The sequence below is a fragment of the Antechinus flavipes genome, chromosome 2 (genome assembly GCF_016432865.1).
Source record: "Antechinus flavipes isolate AdamAnt ecotype Samford, QLD, Australia chromosome 2, AdamAnt_v2, whole genome shotgun sequence".
Classification (NCBI taxonomy): Eukaryota; Metazoa; Chordata; class Mammalia; order Dasyuromorphia; family Dasyuridae; genus Antechinus; species Antechinus flavipes.
In genome coordinates, this window is record NC_067399.1 from 261,412,390 (window position 1) to 261,432,829 (window position 20,440).

At 42.8% G+C, this 20,440-nt stretch overlaps 1 protein-coding gene across 1 annotated transcript; it reads left to right on the forward strand.

The window, feature by feature from the left end:
• The first annotated feature begins 7,921 nt into the window (after positions 1 to 7,921).
• On the forward strand, positions 7,922 to 17,600 carry KLHL33 (kelch like family member 33). The gene is given in 6 exon segments (XM_051976968.1): positions 7,922 to 8,368; positions 8,751 to 9,498; positions 13,489 to 14,301; positions 14,304 to 14,412; positions 14,731 to 14,898; positions 15,373 to 17,600. Coding segments are annotated over 5 exon segments (2,325 nt in total). The 5' UTR covers positions 7,922 to 8,368; positions 8,751 to 8,768; the 3' UTR covers positions 15,878 to 17,600.
• The last annotated feature ends 2,840 nt before the right edge of the window (positions 17,601 to 20,440 follow it).

Below are 20,440 nucleotides of genomic sequence, written 5' to 3' on the forward strand. Positions count from 1 at the left end.
GAGTGTAGCACTGAAGATTGCAGCAGAGAACTGAAGGCAGACACCATGCTCATGGTCTAGAGAAATAAGGTTGGTCAAGAATAGAAACTGAAGTCTACTCATTCTTCCTTTCTCCCCTCCCCCTCTTGGATTTCCTCCAGACCAGAATAACTTCTGCTGTTAATCAGTCATCTCAATATCATATCCTCATTCGAGCATCTCTCTTCTTTGTCACTCACCGATTGATAGTGGTTAGACAGTCCATAGGTACAGGAGCCAAGTTCCTTACAGCTGCTGAAGCCCCAGCCATTTGGATACTCTGGCCCATAGCTCCTATTCCTCACACCCATATCTATCATATTCCCTGAAGCTTCTGGCACTACACAGGAACTTGAGAAGGGGCTAAGGATACAAGTCTCTTCTCAGGGAGAGGCCCCTTTCTAAGGGCAACACTGCAGAGTAGATAGAACAGTCCAACCCTCCCTCAGAACAGGAATTCCTTCTACAGTAGCCCTGGTAGGATGATTCAGCCTTACATGTCTGCGTTTTAATAATCAAAAAACATAAGATGATATATAAATTGTATTTGTTCGGGCTAGCTTTCTGGAGGTCCTCCGGAAGGGCCTTGGATACACACCATGAGGATGGACAGGAATAGAGTCCAAAGTTTTTATTGTCTTTTACACAGTCTATGTCTGTCATAGTCTGATTCAGTCTCCTCCAGCAGTCTGCCAGTCTGACTTCCTTGCAGAATAAGACACTGTCTTATTATTTTTTTGGACAGAAAAACACCAGAGGGCTTATTTTCAGGGGAGGGCTTATTTTAATGAACATTGACAGCAATTTTAATAAACAGGTAAACGTGAACAAAAAAATGTACCTTTATTCAATAATGATCATGTCATCTTCTTCAACAACATCGTCATAAGTGTCCATACCCTGAATTCCGTCCTGGATGTCTTGCGCCTCTATTTCCTTCAGAAGAAGTGGACCCAATCTGTCATGTCCAGCAATATAGCTCTCTTTAAATGAACATGTCTTGTCCAGGTAACCTGCCTTGGCGACACAGCTATCAGTAATTTTATCCCATGACTTCTTCACCCAAGTCACAACTTCTTGCAGACAGGGCTTCACAAAGTTTCCACGCTGATTTCTTTCCATTCTATTTTCAATGTAGTCATTGACTTCCATGCGCAAATGGTCCTTGAATGGCTTGTTTATTGCAATATCAAGGGTGTGGAGATAGGCAGTCATTCCTGCAGGAAACCATTACTTGATCTATTCTTCTCTCTGCAAGGAAGTGCTGGCTGAATCCCAGATTATCAGACCTCTTTGGTTACCTCGCATAACAAGTGGCAGCATTAAATCAACCCACTTTCTTATAACGGCTTGTGTACATCAGACTTTTTCGGTTTCAAGAACATAAATGCCTGATACACGTTCAATCTTATCTTTCTTGCCCTTGATGATTAGAGGTGTGGCTTTCTTTCCATCCAAACGAATTGCCAAAACACAGGTGACCTGTGCACTTTCATAGCCAGTGGTGGGAATGTAGATTGACGTTGTACCCCTGTGATGAATTGTTGTTTGAGATCCTTGTCCCATAAACACTGCAGTTTCATCCATAGCAATCATATTGCAGGTTTGGTACTTGGAAATGTCGATCCTATCAATAAAGGACTTGAATGCAAGTGCACGTTTAATAACTTCAGCATCTTCCAGCTTAAACAGTGTTGTTGATCTTCTTAGGGACAGTTCATACCATTGAAGGAAACTGTCCAACCAGTGTTGTGATGCTTTGAATTCTTCTGAGACCATTTCAAACTCTGGTGCCATTGAAAGGGCAAATGCTTGAATATCAGCCCTGCGCACAACCAAGGCCTTTGCTCTCCTGTCAGCAATCCATTCACCAATGAGGATCTCCAAGTCAGGATATAAAGGTTGCCAACCTGATCCAGACCTGCGCTTTTTCCCTTTTCCCTCATCCACTTGTTGATTGAGGTTATTATAATCTGCTCTCCATTTTCTGATCATTTGAAGATCCAAAAGTTTTTCTTTACAGAAAACTGCAAGATTCTTGCCATGTGACTCTTCTACAATTGCTTTCTTGTACTCAACAGTATAGCTCTTCCTTTTTGTACTCATGTCTGGGGGTCAAAACAGACAGAATAATAAAATTATGACCATCAGTCCTTTTTTTCACTCCAGATAAATCTCTCATTATAAAAGAGTTAAGCTGGAGCCCTCTTTTTGCAGAGGTCCCAAACATGCCAGCCTTACACCTGGCATGCCAGGATCCTCTGTCCACTGAAATCCTGTTTCTGGTGCCCTTCTTATTTCTATCTTCACCTATTTCCTTAACTGTACTTTAACCTTACTTCCAAACCCCATAATAAACCTCTTTTATCAATCTAGCTTCGGGCCAATAAATTCCTTCATTGGGAACTCGTGCCGCCACTAGACCTCATTTAACTCCATATCCTTGCGCTGCTGCTAGACCTCAATTAAACCCTAATTTCATTTAGGTACCCCATATCTAGACCTCATCAGATATCACTTTTGCCCGTTATATTCTCTTCATTATCAGCCTCTATTTCCTCTGAGAGGTTGAGCCAAGTAAAGACCAAGTAATTCTGCAGGTGGGTCTTACTGATAGTGAGCTGAATCTTACCAATAGTGGCAGTGGTGCCCAGGTAAGAAAGGATAGTCCAAAAGATGGCAAGGAGGAATGGCCTTAGGAATCGCTGTGGCTGGGTCCAAGAGGCAGAAGCAAAGTGGAAAGAGGAAAGTGAACTGCATCTTCATACACACAGAGTTCTCATTGCCCCCACGCTCTTTCCCCAAGGTCAGCTCACTTCATTTAAGTTCCACCCTAACTCTTCTCCAATCGACGTCCTCTCATCCCCTCTAACAAGACTCTGCGTTGACAAACATCAGGTTTTGAGGAAGCTGGCGTGTTCTACTCCATCTCTGAGATTCAATGACCCCCTCTCACACTAGCCTTAAGATTGAGGGGAAATGCCATACCTCCTTGCAACGTGGGCCTCTTTCTCTGAGCACTTCATTTGAGTTCCCCAAGGCTTCTGGCTCTCCTGACACCTCCCTCTTTTTAGAGATTTTTGAGCCTAATCTTCCTTGCTTCATGAAAGAGTTTTCCCATCAGCCCTTACATCTCCCATCCTCCCTCTGCACTCTCTTCCAATAAGCTTCAATGTGCCTGGCTTGGACTCCTACTCCATGCCAGCTAGTGAGACACCCAGCAGGATTATCATGGTCATAGTCCCCACGATCCTCAATTTGTTCTCTGGCTCAATCTGCTGCAGCTGCACCCCATGTTTCTAGGTGAGGAGGGGTAAGGGAGAGGATCACAGACAGACCTTCAAGTAGAGAAAGTGTGTGGAAGGGAGAGGTGCACAGGGAAAGAAGCCCAAGACATGCTTTGTCAAGGGGAGGATCACTTCTGGAAAGAGAAAAGGGAAAACATGAAGTGGGGAATGGGGTGTAGCTGGGTGCCATAACCGAAGCAAGTCACAGAAAGTCTCAGCAAAGCCCATGGGATGCATAGCCACAGCATCGGCAGGGGCCAGAAGAGGCGGATGGTGCCTCTGAGCTCCAGACCTGGACTCTGGAAGATCAAGAACTTCGTGCCTAATGTGAAAAGGTGCTCCAGATCACTATTGATCAGAGAAATGCAAATCCAGACAACTCTGAGACACCACTACACGCCTGTCAGATTGTCTAGAATGACAGGGAAAGATGATGAATGTTGGAGGGGATGTGGGACAACTGGGACACTGATGCATTATTGGTGGAGTTGTGAATGGATCCAACCCTTCTGGAAAACAATTTGGAACTATGCTCAAAAAGTTATTAAACTGTGCATACCCTTTGATCCAGCAGTGTTACTCCAGGGCTTATATCCCAAAGAGATCATAAAGAAGGGAAGGGGGCCTGTATGTGCAAAAATGTTTGTGGCAGCCCTGTTTGTAGTGGCCAGAAATTGGAAACTAAGTGGATGCCGATCAGTTGGAGAATGGCTGAAAAAAGTATGGTATATGAAAGTAATGGAATATTATTGCCTATGATTGGACTAGCTCTTTGGAGGGCCTCAGAATCAATCAGCGTCAGGATCAAATTCCTTGGTCTTTAGGAGGAGAAGTAAAGGAGGCAGGCAAGTTGCCATGCAGCTCGTCAAAGATGAATCCTGGACTCCGGAGTCTGGAGTCTCCAGCTCTCTCCTCTTCCTGCCTCAGAGTGACTCTGACCTCTCTCCCTCAACCCTCCAATCCTTGCCTAAGATTACCTCACTACCACACATTCAGCAAGCCCCAATTGTAGGAGAGCCATCACATCACCATCTCTCTAAATATATGTATATAGAACCATCATCTCACATCGAATAGGTAATTAGCCTTAAGTGCTCTGCTGTCTCAGGTTCAAGTATACCTTTTAGAGTTTCAGCCCTCTACAATTGTCCTATAAAAATGATGAACAAGCTGATTTTAGAAAGACCTAGATCCAAGAAAACTCTCCTGGATGGATAAAACATGAGGGGGGAGTAGAAATAGAAAAAAATCCACATATTATCATCTCAATGAAATCCTTTGTGGAAAATGCACAAAAATATTACTACTAAATTTCAAAACCAGAACAAAGGGAAAATTTTGCAAGAAGCAAGAATTCAAATACACCAGAGCTACAATTAGAATTGTACAAGATTTCCAGAAATTACAATAAAAGACTGTACTCATAGTTACCAACAATCAAAATAACTAGACCAGCTGCCAAAATCATATCCAAGAAAAATATCCATGATATTAAATGAAAAAATGAACATTCAATGAATTTGCAGATTTTCAGAACTTTCTATCAACCAAACCCAAACAATAGAAAATTTAACATATAAGAGCCAATATCAAATATCAATTTCAAGAAACTCAATATGGACAAATGGTTTATTTTTTTTTTACATGTCAAATACATACTCTATGTTTGATTCATAGCAACAACAGGGTAGTTCAAAAGAAAGATTGGCAGAGTTAAGGTAAAAATTAATTATACAAATGAGGTGCAGAGGAAGAATGGACACAGAAGCATTGCAGTAGTTCTGAAAACCTACTCAAATTGGGAATCTTCCCTGATGTTTTGCTAAGCACATGATAATGTTCTCTTTTGTTTTGCATTCCTTTTCTGTTTTTCTGGGGTTTTTTGTTTTTGTTTTTTAATTTTAAAAAAAAAGTCTGGAAAGATTTACACAAACTAATGCTGAGCAAAACAAGCAGAACCAAAAATACATTGTATACAGTAACAACAAGATTGTGTGATGATCAACTATGAACTTGGATCAACTTGGTTCTTCTTAGAACTTCTCAGAAGTTCAGTGATCTAAGGCAATCCAATAAACTTTGGATAGTAAATGTCATCTGCATTCAGAGAGAGAACTATGGAAACTGAATGTAAGGCAGTTAAATGGCGCAGTGGATAGAGCCCTATCCCTGAAGTCAGGAGGACCTGAGTTCAAATTTGGCCTCAGACACTTAATACTTCCTAGCTATGTAACCCTGGGCTAACACTAACCCCAATTGCCTCAGCAAAAAAAGAAAAAGAAAGAAAGAAAGAAAAAAAGAAAGAAAGAAAAAGAAACAAAACTGTGGTGAACAAGGCAGAAAGAAGAATGATAACTCATGTGAGTCATAATTAACATCCCTGGATTCTAATGCTCAGGCCCCAAACACTGTCCTTCAAAACTCTCCTGTCTAAGTCCTTTTATTGGTTCATACCCATACCAACCTGGGCTGTGATCTAGGGTAACTAAAGGTAGAGGATGTGTTTCAGGGACAATCCCCCAAAGCTTTGGTTATTGACTTGTCCATTTTCTACCAAGTTAGAATCCAAGAAGAAACAATACTATTGAAGAGGAGAAACAAAAGCCAGTTCTATCCCCAGGATGGACTGAGAATTTAAGAGGTTTAGGGAGGAGGAAGTGTAGAGGACAAGAGTCAGGATTGCAGATCGAAAATGACCCATCTCCACGGTCTTGTACCAAGGGACAAGTTCAGGGTGTTCCAAAGCTCTCTACCTATTGGAATGTTCAAAGATTGTGTACTTCTTTCTTCCCACCTGGAATTTTTTTTCTTTTCTAGTAAATTTATTTTTTAATATACATTGCTTTATAAATCATGTTGGGAGAGAAAAATCAGCAAAAGGGAAAAACCATGGGAGAGATTAAAAAAAACAGAAAAAAAGTGAACATAGAATGTGCTGATTTACTTTCATTCTCCTTAGTTTTTTTTTTTTTTTTTTTTTCTGGATGCAAATGGCATTTTTTGTCTGAAGTCTATTGGGATTGCTTGGATCACTAAACCACTGAGAAGAACCAAGTCTTTCTTAGCTGATCATGCACATTCTTACTATTATGGTATACAATGTATTCGTGGTTCTGCTTGTTTCACTCAGTATCAGTTCATGTAAATCTTTTCACGCATTTCTAAAATCAGCTTGTTCATTTTTTATAGAACAGTAATATTCAATTACCTGCATATATCATAACTTGTTCAGCCATTCCCTAGTTGATGAACATCTACTCATTTTCCAATTCTTTGCTACCACAAAAAAAAAAGCTGCTAGAAACATTTTTGTACATGTGATTTCCCTGGGACCCAGACTCAGTAATGGCACTGCTGGGTCAAAGGGTATGCACAGTTTTTAGCCCTCTGGGCATACTTCCAAATTGCTCTCCAGAATCATTGGATCATTTTACAATTTCACCAACAAAACATTCGTGTCCCAGTTTTCCCACATCCCTCCAATATTTTTCTGTCATCTTAGCCAACCTGAAAGGTATTTTAATTTTCATTTCTCTAATCAATAGTGATTTAGAGCATTTTTTCATATAGTTATGGATGGCTTTAATTTCATCATCTGAAAATTATTTGTCATATCTTTTGACCATTTATCAGTTGCTTTCCACTCAGGATGAATGACTTGGGATGAGTAGTAGTGTGCAGAGCATAACTTAATCTTGGTCCCAGGATTCCTGAGAGGGCTGAGGTTCAAGACTTTGGGATTTTTTTCTCCTAAATGAGGTTGATTTCTGGTTATTGATAATTAAATGAAAAGATTCCTAGACAGAGTGACACCCAGTTCAGAGGAATGGGTATACAACTTCTCAAGAGTAGAACTAGCAATTCACCCTTTATGTGAGGAACAGAGAGAAAAGCCTACACACAAAAAAAAGGACATGTTGAGACTGGTGACCAAGCTGGCAAGAGTCCCATGTGCTTTGGTTGGGTTATAGGAATCATGATAAGGAATCACAGAAGGAAGTCTGAGGAATAAAGAGGGCTGAAGAGACAGAGAGGAAATAGGGAAAGCTATGGGTTTCAGGAAAACTAAAACCAAGAGAAGTTAGGTGGCCTCACCTATGGAGAATAGGTCAAAGGAGAAATAGGTCAAAAGGAGAATAATCAAAGGCACTTGGGAGATAAATTCTTGAAGAAAGGCTACTGATCCTTCTCGGAGGTTTTCTCCCCCTAGATGTGCTGCATGCTCAAGTCGGTCAGATGTTTCAGGGGGATTTCACAACCAGAAGCATCATCTGCAAAAGGGTTGCAAAGATGAGCCCTGGGGAGAAGATCCTAAAGAAATTGGCTCCTGGCTAGGTATTCCAAAGTCTTGTGCCTCAGCCAATCTCAGGACTGGTTCCTGGGACCCGATTGAAGTTGTGTCCTGCACACCACATCCCGTTCCAAGTCAGTCAATCCTGAGTGGGAAAAAGAAGGAAGGAAGGGACACGATTTTTGAATATTCTAGCACGTAGAGAGCTTTGGAGCACTCTGAACCTCTTCCACAAAGCCTAGAAGATGGGTCATTTTCGATCCACAACCCTGCCCCCTATTCTCACGCCTCCCTCCCACCCCTCCCAACCTCTCAGGTGCCCGGACTACCTTGGGGATAGAGCTCTTCAGTAGCATAGTTTCTTCTTGGACCCTAGCTTGGTAAAAACTGGAAAAGTCAATAGCCAAAGCTTTGGGGGATTGTCTCCGAAATAACTCAATTCGCTGCAGCCCCCTCTTAGAGCAGGGCTCACTTCCCTCTACTCGCCTTTCCATCACTCTCACTATCAGCGGCTCAGACAGCTTTCCTGGGTTATTCTCGTTCTTCCCTTTTCAATTCTCGACCTGTCATGGACTTTTTTATGTTCAGCTCCCCTATCTACAAGTGGGAGAGAGGTCATCCGAGGACCGGGCTCTAGGGATTGGGTGTCCAAGTCCAGGCAGCCGCAACCTCAGCCCCTTACCCGACTATAATTAGCTCACTCCGGCGACAGGCCAGGGTGGCCCCACAAGTTCCCTCTCCCTGGGGCTCAGAGACAAAGCCCAGCACCTAGGTGAGGAGGATGGGAGAACTTGTGAAGGTGACCGGCTGTAGAAACTAACGACACCCTCTCAGTGCAGCAAGGGAGAGGGCAATAGTGGGACAAACTCTGGACCAGGAAGGGTCCCTCTAATCTCTGCCTCCTTGAGGCTCCGAATCTATCTCCTGTTTGCTGTGAGATAGCCCGACTCCCCCAGAAAGGCTGAAAAAAGGGAACTGTCCTGGAGGGGGATAGGGCTGGAGGTTTATGTGGCAGAACGCCTGAAGTACAGGTTTGGCACTTCTCGGACTTGATGAGTGATGAAAGGTGCATTTTATCTACGTTCGAGGGCAGAGCAGTAAAAACTTAAGCTTTGTCAGATGCCTAATTTCGCCTCTCTCCCAATTTTTCTCAGATCAACCCAGCTCTGGCCATGAGTTCCCCAGGCACCGTGATCTGCAGCGAAGACGAGGGGCTACTTTCCCCTCAGTTCCGGAAGGACTACCCCAGCCTCTCTTTACCAACTCAGCAAAGCCCCAGCTGGCCTTCCTCCCCAGACGAAGACTCGGGTCTACTTCCCTTCCCTCTGGGACAATCCAGTCACCGGGCCTCCGAGCTTGGAGATCTTCCTTCTCCTTCCTTGTCCCTGGAGGAAGATGAAGAAGGGGAAACTGAGGCGCTAGTGAGTGAGGAGCACCCAGGCCAGTTCTTTGCAGAAGCTCGAAGGCTTCGGGACTTAAGTCTGCTGCTAGATGAAGAGGTAATAGTGCAGGGTCGAAGGTATGCGGTGCATGGGGCGGTCTTGGCTTCAGTCAGCAGCCTCTTTCGCTCCCGGCTGCTGGGGAATGGGGACCCAAGACCCCCCATACAGCTGGACGTAGCACCCCAGGGTTGGGAGGCAGTGCTGACCTTTGCCTATGAGGGGGTGGTGGGTCCCGCCGCTTTGGGAGATGTGATAGCGGCAGCGGAGCTCCTGGGAGCCCCTCGGGTAGCAGCAGCTGCCCTAAGGAGACTGGAGGGGGACCGGAACCAAGGAGACAAGGAACAGGAGGGACCGGATAAAGCTGAGGAGTTGAGAGAGAATCTGAGCAGCATGGAGCAGCTCTATCGTGAGGGTGTTGGCTGTGACCTGGAGCTGGAAGCAGAGGGCTGCCACCTGAAGGGTAAGCACCTAGACAGGGAGAGAGGGAGGAGGATGAGGAAGAATCGATGGGAAGCAAGGGCAGATACCGACAGGATTCTGCGCATTCACTAAACTAAAAGGATTAAGATAGAATTTGGATGCAAAATAACTGAAGGGTATATTACTTACTTCCTTAGGTTCTCCATATATCAAGGATCTACTGTCAAACAGAACATGAGCTTTGAGTTGTTTTTCCCATAGTGGTGATAGATTTACACTGACCATGCACTCTTTCTATCCCTGTCCTCTCTTGAGATAAACAACATTCATTTACAGGACAGCTGGCTGGAGTTAGTATACAATCTGTGACAGTAGATACAAGCAGCAGCCAATTGGGGCAAAGAAGGATAAACCTGACATTGGCCTGTTGGTCTGGCCATGCTCTGGTGCCACACATTACTAGTGGAAGGAACGATGTTGAAAAATGATTATCAATTAATGCTTGTCACACATTGGCTTGAAGACTTGGGTCTTCTACAGATGCTAAACAGGATTTCTTTTCTTTTCATTTCTTTTCTTTTTTCTTTTTTTTCTTTTTTTTTTTGATGTGGTACAGCCCTTAGGAAGGATATAGTCTTGGATTATTGCTATAGCCTTTCTTTCTTTCTTTCTTTCTTTTTTTTAATAACTTTTTATTGATAGAACCCATGCCAGGGTAATTTTTTACAGCATTATCCCTTGCATTCACTTCTGTTCCGATTTTTCCCCTCCCTCCCTCCACCCCCTCCCCTAGATGGCAAGCAGTCCTTTATATGTTGAATAGGTTACAGTATATCCTAGATACAATATATGTGTGCAGAACCGAACATTTTTCTTGTTGCGCAGGGAGAACTGAATTCAGAAGGTATAAATAACCCGGGAAGAAAAACAAAAATGCAAGCAGTTTATATTCATTTCCTAGTGTTCTTTCTTTGGGTGTAGCTGCTTCTGTCCGTCTTTGATCAATTAAAGCTCTCTTTATCGAAGAGATCCACTTCCATCAGAATACATCCTCAAACAGTATCGTTGTTGAGGTATATAATGATCTTCTGGTTCTGCTCTAAACAGGATTTCTTGCTCAGAACTCAGTTTAATGTGATCTCAAAACTCCTCTTCCAAAATTCCCTGGTTTTCAAGATCATATCCTTTCTGACACATTCCTTAACCAGTAGAGCCAGTGCTAAATAGGTAAAATATTAGTTAATTTTGTCTATGCATCCAGGGGATGAGGAATGCTGCTGAAACTGCTCAGGGAGTCTGATGTGACTTATCCTAGTGGCAGATGTCAAGAACATAGCTCAGTAGAGCTCAACAGATCTCAAGGGCTGGATCTTTCAATTTTATCTCTGGCCCCTAATACTCGGTACAAATACCAAATGACCAAAAAACAAAACAAAACAAAACAACCCTGGTGCCAGCATCCAGAATAATAGAACTGGGAGTAGAAGGGAGTTTTAGACATCATCTAGTTCATTCTTGTTTTCCAAGTGAGAAAACAGAAGGTTTAAGAGGAAAGTCACTTGGGTGCTTAGGATTACACAAAGAATTAGTGGCAGAACCAAGGTAAACCATAAACTCAAGTTTTCTGAGGTTCAGTCTGCCACTCTTTTTGTTATTCTACATTGTCTTCAGAAGAAAGTTCCAGTTGAGGCACATCTGTGTGGCAGAGTGGTATATAAAACAATTATGTTTACAATCCAATTCAGTAAGTGCCCAACATACGTGAGCTTAGGCAGCTAGTTGTGAAGAATTTATTAATCACCTTACTATATTCCATGTAGCTAAGTGGCATAGTGGATAAAGTTTTAGGCTTGAAATCTGGAATACCTGATCTCAAATCTAGCCTCAGATACTTACTAGCAGTATGACTTTAGGCAAGTCACTTGCCCCTGTTTGCCTCAGTTTCCTCATCTGTAAAATGAACTGAGGAAGAAAATAGTCAAGTACTCCAGTATCTTTGCAAAGAAAATCCCAGATGGGGTCATGAAGAGTTATTCACAACTGAACAACAACAAATATAAAGGGTGCCATACCAAGCATTAAGGGTCAGAGACAAAATGAAAGCTCCAGACTTTAAGGTTTACTGAGATTTACTGAAGCCTCTGTGGCTGTGTTCCTGGCACTTCACACAGGCATAAGTCATATCTGACTCCCTGAAAAGTTTTAACAGCATTCCTCATGAATCCAAGTGAGCAGGACAGGATTGCCAGCAATGAGGTCCTGGAATGGAACCAACTTACTGTCATTCAAGTGATGCTCACTGCAAAACAGCTTCAATGAATGCAGAAAGTACACTGGCACCCTACCCAAGGAGCTGCTGTGTGTCAGACCCTGCTCTATTACTATCTGACTTTTTGAACACAGGCATACTTATTTACTTACCTAAATCTCAGTTTCTTCATCTTTAGAATGGGAGGGGAGAGAAGATGGGAAAATGGAGATATGAAATGGTCTCTAATAACTATATCCAGGGAGGAAGTTATGGGTGAGAGTAAAGAGAGCCCAGGATTGGAATTAGGAAGATCATCTTTCAGACATTTAGTAACTGTGTGATCCTGGATAAGTCACAGAAACTCTCTGACTTAGAGAATAGGGATAATAACCAAGTCTATCTCCCTGGGTTATTGTGAGCTATTAATATATCTTTCTATTAGAGCACTATTCTAGAGTAGTATAAAGTTCACAAGCATTTTCCTCACATTCCCCTCGCTATGGAAAAGGTAGTGGAATACAGTAGCATACCTATTTTTTTTTTTTAAAAAGGAGGCTGAATCTAGGAGAGGGGGTGGGGGGAAGGAGGGAAAGTTGGAACAGAAGGTTTTGCAAGGGTCAATGCTGAAAAATTACTCATGCATTATCTCTTGTAAATAAAAAGCTATAATAAAAAGAAGAGGAGGGCTTAAATAATTTGACCAGAATTACACAGCTATTAAGTGTTGGAGATGTTATTCAAATCAGGTTTTCTTCTAACTCAGTCTAACTGCCCTACTCTATGAATTGGTCCCATTCTAGTCTATGAATTGATCAGGCAGATGGAAGAAATATCATTGGAGAAGGAGAGTCAGTGTGTGATAGTACAAAAAATTAGATTTGGAATCAAGGGCCTGAAGTCTAATTCCACTCTTGCGCCTTGAGATCACTTAGTTTTCTCTCATCATCTCATCATCATTATCTGTCCTACCCACTTCTCACTGATGTTATGAGGTCCCTAAGAGGAAAGGTAGTTGAAAGCACTTCCAAACCAAAAGGTGCTTTCTATAAAAAGGATTCTGTATAATCAGGCTGCACCAGGCAGAGGTTCAAGCCATGTTAACTAAATCTAGGCTTCTGAATGACAACAGAAGCAAGCAGACATAGGAACCTGGAGTGTGCCAATTAATCTCTAGGAGAAAGGAAACTTGTTAAATAAAGATTTGATTGCAAAACTGAGTCAGAAATGCAAATAGTAAAATAGCAAGATAGCAGCATCTGTTGTTAAGCCAAAAGTAATCTTCACAGGTACAAGGTATGAGCAGGGCTATTGGCTGTATCCTTGTCTTTGAAGCACATCTATCTGCCCTTGCAGTATTATCAGTGAGAAACTAGATTAGGAATAACAAGAATAGTGTTCTGTTCCAGGTGACAGCTTAGGGCCCAGTGGTTCTCAAACCTTTGTTCTCAGTATCTTCATATTGTTAAAAAACTATGGAGGATCTGTTCAAAGAGTTTTTGTTCACATGGGTTATAGTTATTGCTATTTATTATATTAGAAATAAAATCATTTTGAATTTGTAGACCCTCTGAAAGGGTTTCAGAGACCCCAACAATTCTTTGGACTACACTTTGAGGACCACTGGCTTAGGCTCTTTAGTTAGATTGGAATATGGGGAGTTCTATAATATAGTAGACAGTATCGGAGGTTGGCATTAAAAACAGGAAGAGCTGTCGGGGTTGGTTGGGAGCCTGGCATCTGTTCTGACCCCATGCTCTCCCACATTTCCTGTACCCACAGTGCACCGCGTGGCTCTAGTCTGCGGGAGCGAGTTCTTCGGAGCGATGCTCCTGAGTGGGATGAGGGAATCTCAGGGCTCAGCTGTCACACTACGCACAGTCTCAGCCGCAGAACTGCAGCTCCTCGTCTCCTTTGCCTACTCAGGGGCACTGCAAACAAACTGGCCAGGGCTGCTGAGGGCCACCCTGACTGCCCTGCAGTACCAAAGCGGCTCCTGCTTGGCCTTGTGCCAGAGAGCCCTGGCCCGAGGCCTTAGCCCAGTCCGATGCTTGGCCTTGCTTCCCGTGGCTGAAGCCCCAGGACTGGAGAGACTTTGGGACAAAGTCCATCACTACCTCCTCAACCATCTGCCGGCTGTGGCGGCCTGCCCTACCTTCCCAGACCTGCCCCGTCCCTTCCTGGCCAGCCTCCTGGCCAGCGACGAGCTGCATCTAGAGGAGGAATTCGAGGCTTTCGAGGCGGCGTGGCACTGGCTGGCGGCAGATCCCATTGGCAGAGAGCCTGAAGCGGAGCCTCTACTGCGCTGCGTCCGCTTTGGTCGCATGTCCACGCGGGAACTGCGGCGAGTGAGAGCTGCCGGACTGCCCCCGCCGCTGCCCTCGTCCTTGCTACACCAGATTCTGACGGCGGCCGAGGTGCCGGGCCGAGCAAGGCGGCGGGAGCCCGAGCGGGCGCTGGTGGTGATCGGCGGAGACGGGCTCACTGCGGACTTAGCTCAGAGCCAGCCGTCGCGAGGGGTGTGGTGGGCGCGCGCCTTCTGCAGTGGCGTGGGGCTGGTGCACACGGTGGAGTGGGGGAGGCTGCCTGCCCTGCCCCTCCGGGGCGCTTCCGGCATGGCGCTGCCAGTCTCACTGGGCGGGAGCTGTACGTGTGCGGAGGGCAGCACTACTACAGCCACTCAGACACGCTGGCCTCCGTGCTCAGGTAGGGGAGAGAGGGGCAGATCAGACTAGCCTTTGTCGCTGGGTGCCCCCTCTTCTTCGGGGCTCCTTCGACCAGGTGACTCTTCGTGGCTCCCCTGTCGCCCAGCCTTACTTATCTGGCAAGGGATTGCGGAGGGAGGGCTTTGGGGGTGAGGCGGAAAGCAGCAAGCCCGGTGGGTGCCAGAGCCGGAGAGAAGAACTCAGGAGGGAGGCCAGATAGCTCTGCTGGAGGGGAATGGAGGAAGATGTGCAGCTTCAGCGGCACCTCCCAAGCACCAGGTTAACTCTGCCCGTCTCTCTTTCCTCTGTGTGTTCATAGGTGGGCACCTGGCCAAAGTAATTGGGAAGAGTTGGCGCCAATGTGTCAAGCTCGGTCTTTCTTCCCACTGGTGGCTCACGATGGACATCTTTATGCCTTGGGTGGGAGAGACAAGGGGGCTGCCTTGGATTCGGTGGAAGCCTATGATCCCAAGCTTGATGCTTGGAGGTGAGCAAAAGAGATCAATCAATTAGTAGGCCTTTATTAAGTGCCTATTAGGTGCTAGAGAAAATAGTGATGGAGAGGAACCAGGTTTCTCCTAAAACCATAGCAACTACTTTCCCTTAAACAAGATAATCTTTTATTACTTTAGCAGGGATCTGTCCTTTCAGTCAATTCTTAGACTCACAGAATCTCAGAGTTATAGGAGATCTCAGAGATTATCTAGTCCATTCCCTTCCTGACCAAGAATCTTCCTGTTTCATTACTTGTGCCCTCTGCCTCTGTTAGGGATAATGGGATATTCAGACAGATCCACATCTGTATCACGATGCCCACATTTAACTGGCCCAAGACGCTCAGTGTCATGAAGGGGTTGGAGTGACCTAGAGGTAGACAGGGAAAGGAGGCCCAGCCATAAGAAGGAAGTTAAGGCTGTGGGCTGCCCTTCTCTGCTGAGACAGTCCTTTGTTCTTCCTACAGGTCAGCACCACCCCTCCCCACACCCTGCTTTGCACACGCAGCCTCTGTGTTGGATGGTCAGGTCTATGTGAGTGGAGGCTGCAATGAGTTTGGTCAATATCTGGCCTCCCTCTTTAACTACAACCCTACTCGCAAGCCGTCATGGGTCCTGCTGAATCCTATGAAGACCCCTCGGGCAGGTCATGTCATGGTAGCCCTGGGTGGACGACTCTATGCAGCAGGAGGTTTGGGTGAGGCCGGAGACTTGCTTAGTTTTGAAGCATATGAGCCCAGGACTGACACCTGGATGAGCTTGGAACCTTTGCCCTCTCCCCACGTGGGAGCTGCTGGAGTCTCTCTTCAAGGGGAGATCCTAGTTTTGGGGGGCTACAGTCACCAAACATATGCTCTCTCCCACCTCATTCATGCATACTGCCCCGGCCTAGGCCGCTGGCTTTGTCTGGGAACCTTGCCCCGGCCCCGAGCTGAGATGTCTGCCTGTGTCCTTCAGCTATCTCCCATATAGCTGCAAACTCCAGGAGCTGATTCAGCTCAGATTTAACTCCTTAGTCAGGCAGAAAAAGGAGGAGGAAAAAAAGATGGAGAATCAGGATGTGCAGATTGAGGATATGGGCAAGAAGGAAAGACACACTTGAGGGAAAAAAAATAAGTCATGTGATGGGGGAAAGCTTTACAGAAGGTTTTCTTCATTTTGTGTGTGTGTCATAGACTCCTTTGGCAGTCTGTGACACCTAAGGACCACTTCTCAGGATGATATTTTTAAACTTTGTGCACAATATAAAATATATAAGAATACAAAAGAAACTAACTATATTGAGGTACAATTAACAGAATATTTTCTAAATGAACCCCTGTACCTCAGTCTAAGAACCTGCTGAAGTAGGAAAATAAAGTTAGGGGAAAGAAACTTTGTTCAATTCCATCCAAGGCTTATGGATCTAAAGGTAGACTTATACATGGCACAGAGCATGGCATCCTATCATCCTAGGATTTAGAATGGAAGCAGAGTTTAGAAACCATCATTTTATGGATAAAGGAACCAAGGTCCAAAATTTTAAGTGAGCTATGCAGATAAACATGAACAGTAAATCTAATTTATGGAAAGATCATGGAAAGAAATGGGAAGCAAGGAAAATTTGATAAAAGTTTTAAAAGGGCTACAAAAGACTTTTTCTTCCTCACTTATCTCTTTTACCTTGTTAAATAATTATTTTTTCCCCCACTGCCATGCTCCAAAGTGTCTGAACTCTCCTGACCAGACCATTTCCCTCCTTAAATAGTCCCTAAGAATAAGCTTGACTTTTTCATATCTCAATCATCACTTCTACCTTTGGGGAACTTCTGGGTTCCAACAAAATTGAAGGCTCAAGCAAAGAAGCTCTTGACTAGGGTTGTAAGAGGTGAGGAAATGCAGTAGATAAAGTGCCAGATTGGGAATTGGGACAACCAGGATTCCAATCCTGCCTCTGATACTTAAGTAGCTATTTGATTGAGCAAAATCATTAAATATTCCCCATTCATTTTTCTCATTTAAAACGAGAGGACTTCTAAGGTCCCTTCTGGCTCTTAATCTATGATCTTATGATTTAGGTAGTAATTAACTTCAGGAAAGCTGCTAATAGAAGCAAAAGTGTGTATATATGTGTGGATGGACAGGGGTTATATTTGGTGAAGGGAAAGGGCAGGTGAAACAGAGATAGATTTAAAAGAGTCTATACTGGAAGGGGTTATGGTTTAGGAGATGGAAAGTGAACTAGGGAACTTCACTGCCTGGATCTGTCCTTACCCAGCATCCCCAGAATAGATTGTGAGGTGAGTGAAAAGAAACATTTTTTTACTTTAGACTTTCCTGTTGAGGAAAAGGTGAATAGAAGGATAATTTGAACACCATGAGAACTGGACAAGAGATCCCCTATTCCCTTTACTCCTTTTCTCTGGGATTTTCCTGACCCATCTATTCTTTTCTGAATGGGGAAGGGGAATAGGGACACAGATACACTGTGTTTTGGGAATTTTTGATATCCATCTAGTCAAAGACAAATAGCTATTTCAAAGATATTCCAGGGATATGCCTATATTTTATTTTTTTATTCTGAACTTAAGAAATAAAACAAGCATTTCCATGACAAAGCAGAATATAAAAAGAAGACTGTATATGAAACTGCAAATCTATTATGTACAATGTTCTCTTCCTTTTAAATAAAGTAGTCATGTAACTTTCAAAGCCATCCTGTTTTTGTTTCCATTTTTCCTTCTATTCCATTTGAGAAATTTTAAAAAATGCTTTAATAACTCCTTTTTCTCTCTCTTTCTAGCCTTTTTTTCTCCCCTCTCTCCCTCCTTCTCTCTCTTTCCTTCCCTTCTTTCCTCTCTCCTTCTCCCTCTCTCTCTCTCTCTCTCTCTCTGCTTCTTTCTTTCTTTCTCAATCTTACTGCTAATCCCTTCTTCAACCTATTCCTTTTACCACCTTCCCACTGAAAAAGAAAAACACAGTGGATATGCAACCAATTGAAAATTCAGGTTCAGGGTCAAATCTTGGAGGCACTCAGAAGGTAGTGGATAGAGCACCAACCCTGAATTTAGAAGTTCAAAGCCAGCGTCAAGCACTTAACACTTCTAGTTGTATGACTCTGGGCAAATTACTTAACCCCCAATTGTCTCAAACAAACTAATATGTCAAATCTTGAGGTGGTTTTAGGTGTCATTCTTTAAAAAATGAGTGTTGAACAAATAAAATTTCCTAGGGAGAATGTAGAAAGATAAGAGTGGATAGGGTTGAAGAAAAAATTTGTGGGAAACCCACAGGTGAAGAGAAGAAGGAAGAGAAGCCTGAAAACAAGCAGTTGGATGGGAGGACAACTCAGAATAACATATTGTTTCACTAAGGGAGAAGAATATATCTTGAAAAAGAGTATGATTAATATTGTCAAATGTTGAAGAAGCAGAGATTTCGAGAAAAGAGAAGAGACAAAAGATTTTGTATTTTATGAGTAGAAAGTTATTTATGACCTTTGAGAAAGCAATGATTTTGAGAAAGTTGTAGAGACAGAAATCATATTACAAGGGATTGAGGAGAAAAAAAGTGGTGAAGAAAGTGGAATGAATAAAAATAAATAGAAAAGAGTTTAATACAAAGTGGGTAAGCAGGGGTTACCAGGTGGGGAAGAATCGTTCATGTAGAAATGTGCTTAAGATGTTCATCTTGAAGGAACTGAAGATTCTGTGAGACAGAGATGAGGAGGGAGTGATTCCAGGGATATAGGACAGCTAGTACAAAGTAAGGAGATGGGAAATGGTGCCATATGTGAGAGATAGGGAGAAGGTCATTTGGGCTCAATAACTGACTGTGGGAATAGAAGCTGGGATATGATCAGATTAATGCTTATGGAAAAATACTGTGTGGAGGATGGATTAGAAGGGAAGGTATTTGATTCAGGGAGATAATAATGATACCATTGCAATAACCTAGTTGGGAATTAATAAGGACCTGAACTATCAGGTAGCTAGATTGATTTTTCTGGACCTATAGTCAGACAAGAGTTCAAATCTTAACTCGTAAATTTACTAGCTACTTAACTCTTAGCAAGTCAATCTTCCTTCAGTCTCAATTTCTCATCTGAAAAATGAGGTTTAATAATAGCACCCATTTCCCAGGGATATTATAATATTAAATGAGATATAACTTTACAAACCACCAATTTACAAAAATTTGGAACGCAAGGTTTTACAAGGGTGAATGTTGAAAACTTCTATGAATGTGTTTTGAAAATAAAAAGATAGATATATATATGTATACATAAAAACTATGTGTATATATATATATATATACATATATATAAAGACTAATCCATATACCTGTCTCTTTTATACTTTCTGTCACATCTTAGCCACATTTAGCTTCCAAAACAATCATTTTCTATCATGGTGCCTTTTGCAAATCAAGGTCCTAAAGAACTGACTTTCTATGGAATATTTTATGGAAAATTTATATTTAAATGTTACCAAGGAAAAACCATTGCAGTCTACAAAGATGAAACGCAATCTACAGCAGTAAGCCTTGAGACTCAATCAGTTAGTTGCTGATTCCAGTATTATAGTACATTTGGGTGGAGTTAGTCAGTTAATCAGTCAAAAAATATTTCTTGAGTATCTACTTTATGCCAGGCACTGTGTTAAGTATTGGAGATATAATGCAAGGTAAAATACAGTTCCTATCCTTGAGGAGCTCAAAATCTAAAGGTCAGTCAAATTCTTCCCCTTCCAGGTCGGGATACTGTGCCAAGCCTCTGATCTTATATAGCCAGATTTGATCATCTGCCTGAACAAACAGTATTATATGGAGATATAGAAGAAGCCCCAAAAGTAAGAGGTTATAGAAGAGGATGATCAAAGAGAATGGATCACCATCACAGCCTGAGGATGAGCCAGACTAGCCTTTTTAATGCTAGTATTTTGCCTCTTTTGATTATCTCCAACTTGTCCCATATATATCTCGTAAATTGTCTGCATATTGTTTCCCCTGTTACATCATGAACTCCTTGGGAGCACAGACAATTTTGTTGCCTTTGCTTGATTCTCCAGGATTTAGCACAGTGTCTGGCACATAGGAAGCCTTTAATAAATACTTGTTGACTGACTAACTAAATCACAAGAAACAATCACTTAAAAAAACATCTAAAAAAGGGCCAAGGCAGAATTAAATAAAACAAAGAATATGAGGATAACAAAGCTTAGTCTTGTAGGCATTCCAAGATATAACAAAATTTCTCTTAGTTAATTAACCCTCTGCTTATTACCAGGAATTCATTAGTGGAAGGAATGAGTTTGTTTCTTTTCCAGCTTCAGAAACTCAGGTAAACAATTTATTAAAGCAAAGAGAGTTTTGCTATCTATTATTGGAGGACATATTTATGCCAACAAAATCACTGATCCTTGAAGTATTGGAACTAGTATGACCCTATATTATTTCTCCTACATTTGTCTCTCTTTTTTAAATTTTTCTTTCAAACTAGTTCATATTTAATTAGTTGTCTTCAAGAAAATAATATAACCTTCTAGTATTTCTGTC